Source organism: Nansenia antarctica (assembly GCF_963989245.1).
Source record: "Nansenia antarctica genome assembly, chromosome: 1".
In the NCBI taxonomy this organism is placed as follows: domain Eukaryota; kingdom Metazoa; phylum Chordata; class Actinopteri; order Argentiniformes; family Microstomatidae; genus Nansenia; species Nansenia antarctica.
In genome coordinates this window covers 96,259,214-96,273,258 of record NC_137674.1, presented here as the reverse complement: position 1 = coordinate 96,273,258, position 14,045 = coordinate 96,259,214, and the positions used below count along the sequence as shown (strand labels likewise).

General features: G+C 40.6%; 1 protein-coding gene across 1 annotated transcript; it reads right to left on the bottom strand.

Annotated features, from left to right (window-relative positions):
• Positions 1 to 10,433: 10,433 nt before the first annotated feature.
• On the bottom strand, positions 10,434 to 11,459 carry xcr1a.1 (chemokine (C motif) receptor 1a, duplicate 1; the record flags this gene model as incomplete). Its single annotated transcript, XM_080527959.1, has 1 exon — positions 10,434 to 11,459. The coding sequence occupies one exon, from the start codon at positions 11,457 to 11,459 to the stop codon at positions 10,434 to 10,436; it is 1,026 nt and encodes a 341-aa protein (XP_080384085.1).
• Between the last annotated feature and the right edge of the window lie 2,586 nt (positions 11,460 to 14,045).

Below are 14,045 nucleotides of genomic sequence, written 5' to 3'. Positions count from 1 at the left end.
CAATGTATTATTATTAGTTTTTAATTAGTTTTTTCAGATATTATCCCTTTTTCACCCAATTTGGTATCCAATTGCACCCAACCTAGTATCCAATTATCCCCTGCCTATTGCGTAGGATCCGCCGCAAGACCCCGTGGCCGACAGCCTCAGAGGAGATAGCCAGGCAGACTAGCTGTCTGGCTCCTCGAGCCCAACACCGTTATTCCGCTCAATATGCCGCTCCCTGTGGGCCCCGGCCATATCTGGATCTGGCGAGACCGGGATTCGATCCCAGTCCCCGGTGGGCAGCTTGCACTAGAGGCTAATGCTTAGACCGCTGCGCCACCGCGGGGCTACCAATGTATTTCTATGGGGAAGGCTGTGCTTGACGATTCCATTGGACTGACGCCGGTCAGAGGAACAGGGACTGTCACCCTGTGACAAACGCGCAGATATGAGTGCTCCGGTGTCCTGCTTTGATAGTCTAATGGAAGTGATCAGGTAGGCTACCAGTCCTCTACTGCTAAACCCGAGCGCGCTGGACTGTGGAACTTTCTATGTTAAGCATAGGCACAAGCGTAGGCACCTCGGCATAACAGCGATTTTTTTTGTTATGCTTGTTGTAAAGAAAAGGTCTATAATGCATTGAAATGACAATAAACTAAGATAATAAGATGGTTATCATAATTTTTCAAATCTTTATTAATCAGTAATTACAGCGAAAGTTAAATGACATTTCCGCATTGAATAGAGCGACATAACATTTCTGTAGATGACTCGCAATGCATCCTGGAATCAAGGGGTAGGTACCCCTATGGCTTCAAAGCTAGTCTGGTCCTGGAATCGCTGGAATTGAAGCCATGGCTCGATGAAATATGAATTGGGGTAGCCCTACCCCTAAACGTGAACGCGCAAAACGAAGCCATAGGGGTGAAAACGAAGCCGTAGGGGCGAATTGGGATTGGCCCTGACTCTGCTGTCTTCTCTTTACTAGACTCTGATGTATACTATATAATGAGACACTGAGTTGATTGTGTACTTGTGCTGCAATGTATTGTGTTCCAGTTTGCTAGGGGTGAATACAAGTGTGTTGTCTTCATGGCAAGAGGAAGTTTTAGGTTATAGGTTGGGTTGTTAATCATTAGCAGGGTGTTATAGGTGGTTTAATGTGCACGCATTCTATCTATCTCGGCCACAGATTTGTCTTCTGGGTGGCAGGTGGATCCATTGTACTCAAGTACATTGCTTCTGTAGAGGGCTGTCAGTCATGGCATGTCAGTACATGAAATAGAAAAATAACTGAACTCTTTTAAAACACAATCACTCTTCAAATGTTTTCAGATAACATCAAGTCTAGATCACAATGTGCTTTTCAGTCAGGGTTGCTCCTAAAATACAAGGAAGAAAAAAAAATCCCTTTGAGGTTCCAATTCAAACACTGAATTTATATTATGTAAACAAATCTTGAAAGTTATGTCGAGGTAGTGTCTTGAGGCAAGTGTAAAAACGACTGATATATATATATATATATATATATATATATATATATATATATATAAATAAATGCATTTATTTAGCAGACAAGGTATTTGTACAGTTCTCTGGAAAGACAACAGTTTACTTTTGAGCAGACAATATAGAAACAGCTGACGAACAAGGAACGTACAAGGAAGTAATCTCACTGTAAAATAAACAACCTTTGGGCTTGACGTGGAGCAGTTCTTTAATTGCATATACTGTAGTAAATCATGGAATATTATCTTTTGATAAGAAGCTACTTCATAAATTCCTATTGATAACTGCAGGGGTCCAGTTCAACATCAATTGAAAACGTTGCAGATAAATCAATCATGATACCATATTACACAGCATGTGATGTGAGAATCATTTACAGTTAAGATGAAAGAAAATAAAGTAATGATAAAAGGTTTACAGTGCACAAACATATATTACAACATATCAAATATTATAAAATATGTTTCAACGCCATGATTACAAACGTCTTGCTTTATTACTCTATAAGTAAATTCCAACTATAAGAGCCACTGTAAAACATATCTTTCCAAGAATGAAAGTAACTCTGAGGATTGTCTTAAATGGTATCTGAAAAGAAGAAAGGGACTTGGTAAATGTGTTGTGATAGCATTCATTGAACCGACAGTATTATGTTCAGTATTACTTGCATGTTTTATTTTTTATTATTATTCAAGCGAATTGAGGAAAGACAATTTCCTATGATAATGGAATAGTATAGATAACAGGATTCATGAGCTCCAAAGAGGGAAAAGACTATGTGGACATGCCAATCTGCAAACTGATTTTGAATTAACAAATTGGTTAACATTTTGTCACGGTTAGGGTTAGGGTTAAGGGTTTGGTTAAAGTTAGGGTTAGGATAAAACATACAGTGGCTATCGAAAGTCAACACACCCCTTCACTCTTTCCCCATGTTGTTGTGTTATAAACTAAATTTAAAATTGATTAAATAAATCAAAATTGCCATCAATCCACACACAATACCCCATAATGACAACGTTAAAACAAGTTTTTAGAAATGTCTGCAAACGTATTAAAATTAAAACACAGAAATACCTCATGTGCATAAGTCTTCACACCCTTTGCTATGACACTTTGCTATGACACTCTTAAAAAGCTCATATAAATCAGCAGGAATGTCTAAAAACTTGTTTTCACTTCGTCATTATGGGGTATTGTGTGTGGATTGATGAAAATTTTTAGACAATTTGAGTCTATAAACAAAATGTGGAAAAGGTGAAGGGGCGTGTTGACTTTCGATAGCCACTGTATGTAGGTCAACTGTGTCCCCTCAGTCACTCGAGAGTGAGATGATCTCACCGTTATGCTGGGGACTATCCATCTGTCATCTATTCCTGAAGCTCCTGCAAGGAAACAAGAACAAAACATGTCGTTGATCTACTTTAATAATTTCACTGAAATGCCCAGATCTTGCACCATGTGTTGTGTTTTTAATTTTCACCGATCTTGCTCCTCCTTCGATGGATCTGGTTACAGCAGTAGTGTATGTACATGAAGAAAACCAAGAGTTCCCAAGCTGCATAACCTCCCATCACTTTTAAAAGCCAGGAGACTGAGTGGTACTTCTTAATCATCCACAGTCCCACAAAGATAACAACCACTGTGTGTGAGAGAAGTGTGAAAAATACATGCGCCGGTAGAGAGAGAGAGAGAGAGAGAGAGAGAGAGAGAGGGAGAGATGGAGAGAATAATTATGTTTGTTAATACGAATGGTAAATAGTCAAATATAACAAAACAGCAGCACACTGCTGCAATAACTTAAACCAAAAGTTTTTACATACCTGCAAAAACCTCATTTATGAAGGAAATCACTGTGAGCACCCAATCACAGATGGACCTCCTGAGACAGACACAAAGCATACAATCCTAAAGTATTATACAAATGTTTAGCATTTATTTTCATGCTGACATTTGAGTGACTCACAGTTCATGGCTGGGTCTTAAAGGCAGAAGAGCAATAACAATTTCTACCACGCTCAGCATCACCATCACCCCCTCAAGAATGACAAGGGTCACCTATAACACACAAGCAAACACATCAAAACCTTACTTTTAATTTCTCCAGGACTAATGCGTGATGACTTGACATGGAATTGACCACAACCCAGAAAAACAATACAACTGTCCCAGTAACCGACTGGCAGAGATATCTGTAACATGTAATGATGAACACTCACAAAAATAGGTTCACTCAGTAGCAAAAGACTGTTGGCAATGACTACTGCTGCCATAGAGAGTGACATCATAGCCACGAACACCTGAAAGAAACAATGTTGTCAATTAATGTAATAAAACTGAATACAAAAGCAAATGTGGTATAACTAATGACAGCACGACATATAACTTAACAACAACAGCAGTAACGTATAAAAAGCCATATCATATCTCATTCACCATATTCAGAAGTGTTCTGCCTCGAGGAAGACTCATAATAAAGGGAGGATGAATGAGATGTGCACAAAGCATAAACAGTACGCTTTCTTTTTCCTGATATTAAACATAAACACACACACATGCACGCACACACACACACACACACACACACACACACTGTTAGGACACAAGGTACAGAGCTATTTCACACATGCGTGCACTGCAGTGCTCCATTCAAAATACACAAACCATGCATTGAATACTGTATAAAGCACACCCCTGCCCACATTGAGATCTTCTTTTTCTCAAGGGGCAGTTTCGTGTGTTCAAACCAAACAACCCCATTTGCATCAAAGACATCAAACATCATCTTATTCTACAGTAGGCCTACATACAAAACGCTCAAGAAGAGGTACAGCAGTGGGGCCAGGTGTTTGCGGTGCTGATGTGGATGGGTCTGGCGTAATAGGAGCAGTACTAGGAGATTGGTTGGATGTGGATGGGTCTGGCATAGTAGCGGCAGTAGTAGGAGATGGGTTGGATGTGGATGGGTCTGGCGTAGTAGAGGCAGTAGTAGGAGATGGGTTGGTTGTGGATGGGTCTGGCGTAGTAGTAGGAGGAGGAGCAGGAAAAGGAGCGGGAAGCCAGAATATATCGAAGTCTTCAACAAATGTGACTCTGAAATACATGAATAAACATGATTTCAGACTATTTGAGCGGATACTACAGCATGTACCAATTCAGAGGTAATAACCCAAGATAATACATGAATAGTTTCATACGATGAATGGATCCACATTTCACCTTTACTCCTATTGTACTGTATGTCTTTTACACAGACAGTACAGTAATCTGAGTATTAAACTACATGTCACAATAAATTATGTCAGTGCAATTGTTCATAAACTCACTTAAAGCTGCTGATAGTATTGATAAAAGAAACAGGTGGTAGATTACACAGAGTTAGCAATATTTATTTTCTCTCCCTTGCCAATGTTGATATCAAAGTCAACATGTCATCATATGGTTTAGTAATGACTTGTTAGGTAACGAGCCCTGTGCTGTTCCACCTCCACTTAACGCTAACCCGTGTCTTTTTCTCGCATGGCAATCACTTTAAATACACTTTTAATCAGTTACTGTGACAACTGCAGAGTTAATTAATAAATGACCAATGACCTGAAACAGAAACGCCCATATGTTGTTGCTGTCCAGGTGGCATTGAATGATGTCTTGCGTGAATTAGTATGATGAAAAACAGCACAATCCTAGACAGAGAGAGAGGAGTTAAACTGTGCTCAAGTCTGAATCATTGTACTTGGATTAAGGTCAAGGTCTGCATCACATGACATCACATTTCCATCATTAGACTGGTCATGAGATTAATGCTTGACCAAATGAGACGAGGGGGGAAGTGATGAGGGGATAAACAATAGGATAATAGGATAATAATAAGAGGGTAACAACACAGTGTAAATGTGTGTTTTACATCAGACTTACTGTTTTCCCATTGTAAGGAAGCAACACTCCATAATTATTGAGCAGACTGAACATGCCAACAGGGGGGCCATCCTGCGTCTCCCTAGTCTCCAACATAAACCCCTTAAACCTCTTCGGAGAATTAGCTTGGAGTGTCACTGTGAAAATAAATACAAAGACAAAATACAAAGCTAAGCGAAAAAAATTAAAGTGATTATAAGAGGTATAGCCTACTTGGATTTGTTTCAACTGATAGACTCTACCATGTGCAATATGACAACCCTAGTCCTTTTATCTGTACAGTATAGTATAGTGGATAGTGTACATAGCCTTTATTTATGTAAACTAGCTCCTTTCCCTTCTTGTTTTTTTTAGTTTTTTTTTCTCTTTCCTAGCACCAGGGGAGCCACCCCTCCCAAATGTCGTTGTTTGGTACCTGTACTATAGCAATGACAATAAAGACCATTCATTCATTCATTCATTCATTCATTCATTCATTCATATAGGCTACTACAGTCTATTCTGATGGGCATCTTGAATACTTACATTGCACTCATCAGCACTATGAAGCCCAAACAAATGCATAAACACACAGAGTGTGAGTGTTCAGATCTTCACCTGTAATCTGTTCTCCAGATGTGAAGGTTTTGCATTCAGGGACGACCGTAAAGGGTGATGGACCGGTCTGGGGCAGGAAGGGCGGTTGACCATGTATGGGAAGCATTGTGTCAATAGCCTGCTGTAACGCTGTAGGACTAAAATTCAATATATCACTGTACCCAGTCACGGCTGTGATGGCATGAACTCCAAACCAAACGCAAAGGACCAGGATGGAGCACATCTGGAAAACAGGAACACAGGGTGTGGGGCAATTCAGTGTTTCCTCTACATGCGGACCGCCACGATGGAATTTCCTCCGCCACCATTCAGATTTCTCAACCCCAAAAAAAAAAAAAGATTTAGGCCACTTTTCAGACCTTCACAGCGCTAGACACACCCACAAGCGCTGAAACTGGACCAGTCCGTGTGTGTCGCGAGTATTGAACTTGAGGCTGCGTTCGTAAATTCGCTCTGAGAGCCCCGGAGCGCACACTGGGTTCAACGTCATAAAGGGACCAAGTCATTTGATTGGACAAGAGGCATTCCGTGAGTGCTGATCAGATTTCCAGAGCGTATTTACGAACGCGCCCTGGCTGTCACCCGAACACCGCGAGCTAGCGTAGTGTAGTGTAGTATAGGATGCGTAGTGTAGTGTAGTGTAGGATGGAGAGAGAGAGGAGAAGCCTCTCTATGTGTTACCTATGTCCAGTGTACTAGAACCACTCTAACAGGAGTGTTTGTCCGTGAATAACACCGGCTATGCCCGGGGTAGAAACACAAGACTATAGCTGGATAAGGTCTACAGGTCTACACGGTCATTTTAAGCCGTCGACCAGCCCTCTACGACCACGGGAAGTCATGTTAAAAGTGAAGATACTTCTGTTAAACTAAGCTAAGCTAAACATCGCTAATCGCTAACTCCCTCCTGGGCTTAAAGTGACAAGTAATAACGTTGTGAAAAAAAACGTCAGATCAGTGTTTTTGTTTTTATTGACAACGGAATTACATGCTGGAAAAACATGCAGACACAGACAATAAGAGACACACGGGAGAAGTACAGGAAAACATTTAATTTTTTTGGGCCATCCTCGAGTTTTGGCTGAAATTACGTCGTTGTTTTGAGCGCGCGTGCGCGTTTCATGCGCGTGCACGCGAAAAAATCGCGAGCGCGCGGCCAGCACTACCCGCCACCATTGTAAAAATTCCTGGAGGAAACACTGCGAATTGAATATATAAGTGTACTTGAATTTGTGTTTATTACTGTGTAAGTAATGGGACAGTGAAGCATTTTTTCTTCTTTTAGCTCTACACGCCAGTAATGGGACAGATTGATCAAATATCCAAATTGTTTAGTATTTGGTCGACAATCCTTTGCATGCAATAACTGCCTGAAGTCTGCAATCCATTGAACCCACCAGATGCTGGTTATCTTCTCTGGCGATGCTCTTCCCAGGCCTGTATCACTGTATCTTTTTGCCTAAAATCTTATCATTAGGACATCAAATGTATGTTCAATTGAATTTAAATCTGAAGATTAACATCTTCAAGATTTTCCACTTTTTGGCCCTGAAAAACTCCTTAGTTCCTATGGCAGTATGTTTTGAGTCATTGTCTTACTGTAAGATGAAGCGCCATCCAATTATTTTGGAGGCATTTGCACTCAAGCAGACAAGATGTTTCTGTACTGTAGTGGTTTTATATCATGTTATACTGAGAAATGTAAGTCTCTACAGTAGTGGCGAAGCTAGGAAGGAAGGCCCATTTCCTTCCTGTAAGGGATGGGCCAAGATCTGTGGCGCAGTGAATAATTCTGACTATGGACAGGGCCCATAACTTGTGTAATCACAGATTTGTATAATATGATTGGTTCCCAAGAATAGTGACCTCATGACCAAGGACAGGTCTATAAATATGAGTCGCACCCATCGTTGGGGGCTTCCTGCTTGCTTCTTGCTCTTGGGCTATTGCTTCATGCTTATTGGTCTGCTCATTTCTCTCTGCGCTCATGTAACTTGGCTTAATAAAAGGCCTCTTTGTCAGAGGCCTTTGTCAGAATCTTGGGCAGATTATTTTTTCTCAAAATGTTCCTGACTTTTTGAGGATAAGGTGGTTTGCTCCTTGCAGTGAAGTATCTGTAGTTTGGCTGGTGACAAATTCTGTGGATGATACTAGTCGACACACCAATAGCAAACTGCAAAGGAAAATGAAAAGCCTAATACTAGACGCTGACAGCTCTCTTATGCATGCAGAACTTATGTGACGGAACACTCCTGATTTACCAGAAACACCTGTCAAGCCAACTGCCCCGTTCATTTTGAGTATTAGGTACACATCTTACTTGAGTAGGCCTATTAGGTACACATCTTACATCTTACATCTTACACATCTTACATCTTAGTAATTGTTTGATTTCAAATCGAAACTTTTTTTTTTTACAGCCAAAAGAAGAAAACATATTTATTTCAATTGAAGATTTTCTGTAATTCGTTTGCTCACATGTTTATTAACTGTAAACGCAAAGGTCTAGAGGATCATTAACAATCATAGCCCAGGTTATAGACTTAAACAATAACTCCTATGTCTTTAACGCTGAATTGTCGACATACATACAACACTTTGCTTAATTAATTAAACTATATTTAAAGTGCATTTTACATATTTACTTAGGCCTACTTACCTTCCAGCAGTGCTATGGTTACCATTCGATACTGTGAAACTGGAACCAGTTGAGTGAAGTGCTTCTGAATATATTTTTTTAATATAGCGAGAGACCGGCACTGCTATAGGACTTTAAAGAAAGCTCAATCAAGACTAGACAATGCACTACAGTGTCAATTCCAGCTCCTTGTAGGCTTACTGTGTGTTGCTATCCAATAATAGTGTTTCGAATGAAAGTATAGGTAGGCTATCTCAAGTGATAGTACCTAATATCAGGTTTCCAATATTTAAATGCCATAATCACTGGTCTACCTATCCTATATCTAGTGGCGCTTTTCCATTGACCAGACCGGAACGGGACGGTACGGCATCATACGGTACGGCACTGCTCTCTGCTGGATGTCAAGATGGAGAACACTTCTAAAGGGATAGCTCACTTAATTTCAAGGTGCCACATAATATAACAAACACAAAAAAACTATTTCTGATATGATTAAATACATCAAAAGTACATTTATTTTAAAAGTAAAACAAAAATGCAATTAGAACATTAGGCTATAGCTAAAATATGTTGGCCTACTCAGTATCAACAATGTGAATATTGTAGAAAAGCAATTTAACAATGTATTCAAGCATTATGGATCTGAGGGTCCTCTCTAGAGTCTGTATGCACATTTCATCACATCTTTCAAGCTATAGAACAAATCAGCCTAGAAACCATGCTTGGTTACCACAAAGTCTACTACATGTGTAGTTTAAAAAACTAAACATTTTACACAATTTCATATTGAACTGTTACATTTGTATAATTCATCAGAATGAAACAAAAAACAACAAACACAGGTGGCCATGGGCTAGGGGGTATTGTGTCTGCTCTCACAAGATTTATCAAAATAAACCTGGATTATTTTTTTTTATAAATCTCGCAAGATTTATAAGAATAAGCCTGGATTTCCCTTTCACCCAACATTGATGGAATACCCCCCTGGACTGATTGAACAGTAGTACTATGTCACATAGAACCACTCAGGTTGCGTTCGTAAATTCGCTCTGAGAGTGCCGGAGCGCACACTGGGTTCAATCTCATAAAGGGACCAAGTAATTTAATTGGACAAGAGACATTCCATGAGTGCTAATCAGATTTCCAGAGCAAGTGTCTGCTTTACCTAGCACTATACACACCTTGCATAGGAGTTGATTGCATTATTGAATGTGATTACATTTGTGACACAATCTGGTCAATTGGTCCGCAAGTCGGGATTTAATGTTCTGACTTCGAAAAATGTAAATACTTTTCAGCGTTGTCGAAAATCAATGACACACTCGCTAGTCAGCTTGTTTTGTGAGCCTGCTAACAATGTAAAGTAGTGTTAACTAGGTAGCAGTGGGAATTACTCACCGAATCCATTGCATTGCAGTATTTTGGCTTGACTAGCGAGTTTGTGTTGTGATTTATGTTGTTAACGTTGAAATGTATTTCCGTGTTTCAAAATAACGGAAACATTTTGATTGGTTGCCGACTTGCGGCCGAAATTACCAGACCGTGTCACGTTTACACATTTAATTTATACATTTACACATTAAATGACTAAAATGACATTGAATGACAATAAATGAATAAAATTGAACTGTCCGTTTACCAATGATATGGCTCTGATATTGTGTCAGTTTTGCATGGTAAGGATAACCATATGTCTTTGTCATGTCTATTATGTGAGAATGAACTGGTTAAAGGAAAATATTAAATCCACAGTTGGATGGAAAGTTGTGCTCTGAAACCTTAAGAGCTAATACATCGATCCCATCGAGTGAACGTTAGCCGCTCTGATCTGTTGTTGATCCGTGGGCCTTTGTCGTTGGAAAAGTTTCAGCAGAATTACCTTCAAGTGATTTCTGAACTTCACTCCAACGAATGCATAGAAGACAGGGTTTAGACAGCAGTGTGAGAAAGCGATCAGTCGACACACATAGAACCCATAATCAATCCTTGTGCTGACTCCACAATCAGTAAAAGGGTACAGAGAGTAGTCAGCCAACAGCCTCAGAAATATCACTACGTTGTATGGTGCCCAGCCAAGGAAAAACACTGCCACGATACTGAAGATAAGCTTTACGGTTCTGTTCCTCATGTTCCTTGACCTAAAAATGGTTCCCAATATCCTCGTATAGCAGAAACCCATTACTGTAAAAGCTGCCAAGAAAAAGACGTTCTGTTGATAGGCACCGACTTTTTTCCACTGATGATTCCCGATTTCGCAGTGCCATGAGTTACCGGTATCTCCTTCGTGTGGGTTCGGTAAGACAGTGCTGAAGATCAGAGCAGGGATTGCTGCTCCAAAACTAACCACCCAAACGATGAGGGAGGTTGTGACCCCACAGCAGACCCTCTGTGTTCCATAGTCGGAAAGGGGGTGGACTACACCCAGGTATCGATGAACAGTCATAACGGTCAGGAACAATATGCTACTGTAAAACCCAGCATAGAAGACAAAGGTGACAAGTTTGCATGTGAACACTCCAAAGCTCCAGCCCCAGATATGGTACAGGGCCCAGAAGGGCAGGCCGAAGGTGAACACCAAATCAGACATGGCCAGATTGAGGATGAAGATGTTAGTAAGGGATTTGAGATTTTCATACATCGCCAGGATTACCAGAACCAGGATGTTACCTACTAGACTCAGAGCAGTTACTACAAAGAAGAAGGCAGGGGTTGCAATGGATCCAAACTTGACAACATGGTCCTTGTCACAGACCTCGTCTTCATATTCCCAATTATAGTAGTCAGTAGGCCTATCGTTTGTTCCATTCTCCATTGGAAAGTTGGAAGCTTAAAAAGTTAAATGTGGACAGTTAGTTACAACATCCCGTCATTCATAAATACCAATATATTTATTTATTTAGGCCTATTTATTTATTTGTTTGTCAGTTCATTTGTTAATGAACGGAAACCGGGTAAGCACTTGGACAAATAACTTAATGATTCTTTTTAAAATCATGTTTGAATAATAACAATAAAGATATATTTATTTGCCTATGATGTATTCAACTTCAATCAGATTCTACTGTATTTTAAGGGATATCTGAGTAAAAACAATAATAATACAAAATTACCTTTTGTGCTGGATTTGTTGTTATGATTGCTTCTCTGTCTGACTGACTGTCTGACTCTGTCTGTCTGACTGACTGACATGATGTGCTGCTCAGCCTCCACTGGTCTAGTGCCACTTCCCTTTCCTGTCCAAAAATAATCTGGGACAGATCTGTGTATATGTTTTCAATGAGACAGGGAACAGGTAGGCTGATGCCAGACCCAGTATAATTAGTTTTATACCATTTGCATTAGCAATTATTTTTGTGCCCGAAAATACAGTGAGATAGAGCCAAATTATTTATTCACCGGGGGGCTATTCCATCAACGTTGCTAAAGAAAATCCACTGAGCTTTATCGAAATAAGCATGGATTTCTTGATAAATCTAATGAGATTTATCAAAATAAACCTGGATTTTCCTTTATAGTGCAGCAGATTAAATCAATATTTCATAAGAATCGTTCACTTGGTGATACAAGCACCAAATTTGGCACAAATGATGTCCAGGATGTACTTTCTAAGAAAAGTACGGTTTCCAGCTGAAAATCCAAGATGGCTGCCACTTTTCAAGATGGCCGCCTCATCAGATGCAAAATAACGTTTTTTGGAGTAGAACTTGAATGAACAGAAATGGGTTAATGGTCCAAACATCAAAATGAATGTATCCTTACTGGAACTCAATTGTGTCAATTGGCGTCTTTGGAGCAAACTCATCCTCAGGTTTTCCATGAATTTCAGCTTGGAAAGTTTGTGGTCCACAAGACTCACAGGGAGTTCTCAGGCTTACCCATTGACCAAGCTCACGAGCAGGCCAATGCAGTTGTTAAAGGTGATGGTGGTGCCATTGGCCTTACAGAGGATCCATCTGCATTGAGGCGGTGGATGGTGTCTGGACCAGAAGTTAGCCAGTTAGTCAACCAGTATGAGTTGGCATCTCAAGTCAAAGAAGCAAACAAAGATGTCAGGCATCATGAGCAGACCAGTCAGTCTCAGAAGTCCTTCACTGACAAGGTCCAAAAGTTGTTTGATGTGATGAAGGATCTGGGCAATCCTTTCCAGGAAGAGTCCAAAGATCTGCTCACATTGGACACAAAAACCATCGCACATCCCAGTGCTGCTGAGCTTGTAAGAACTCACTTTGAGAAAGGTCAAGCTGCCTTCAGAGACTTTTTCAATGGTCTGGGGGATGAGGGTTCCTTCTATAAGCCCATTAAAAAGAACAAAGCCGACTTCTTTCGCCAAGAGGCAGCTGCAGCTTCCAGTGACATGAAGAAGCAGGTACTCAAAGATGACTGTCGTCTGTTCTCGCAGCTTTTTATATCGTGCCAATCACGAGAGTGTGACCTGCTTGAGTTCTTTAAGCATGAGAATCAACCTTTCCCTGCTGCACTGAGTGACACAGGGAAACTCCACTCTGGCCAGAAGTCTCAGCTTTCAAAAATTCTGGAAGCTACCATTTCTCCTCCTGACAAACAACCAGAATGTGATGCCATTATCATTGATGGTTCCTCTCTTGTGCATTCATTGTCTCCTACGACATCAAAGACCTTTGAGGAATATGCTGTCCAGGATGTAGTTCCAAAAATCCAGACCTACTCATCAAAGTATGAGCGAACAGATATCATTTTTGATGTCTACTGGACTTCAAGCCTGAAGGCTGAAACTAGGTCAAACAGAGGTATGGGAGGTCGACGAAGAGTGACAGACAAAAACAAACTGCCACCCAACTGGAAAAGCTTCCTGCGAGACAGCAACAACAAGACTGAGCTCTTCCTGTTCCTAGCCGACAAGATAGTGACCCTGTGTCTCAACAATGTCATAGTTGTGACCAAAGGGGAGCAGGCTCTATCAAACAAGCCCATCAGCCTTGAAGGCTTAAGTCCATGTAACCATGAGGAAGCTGACTCCAGAATCTTCATACATACTCTTCATGCAGCCAAGCAACAGATGAAGTCTGTGTTGATCAAGGCATGCGACACAGATATTCTTGTTGTTGCAGTCAATGTTTTTGCGACTCTTCAGGATGCAGGCTTAGTAAGGCTTTGGGTAGAATTTGGCCAAGGTCAGTCCATTAAGTGGTTGCCTATCCATGACATGGTGCTTTCTCTTGGCCCAGAGAAATCCAGTGGCATGCTGTTCTTTCACGCCTTCACTGGCTGTGATGTTGTGTCAGCTTTTCGTGGCAAAGGCAAAAAAACGGCATGGCAAGCATGGGAGGTTTGCCCTGAAGTGAGCCCTGTCTTCAAAAAGCTCAGTCAGTACCCACCTATCATAGAAGATGCAGACCTCAACATCCTTGAGAAGTTTGTC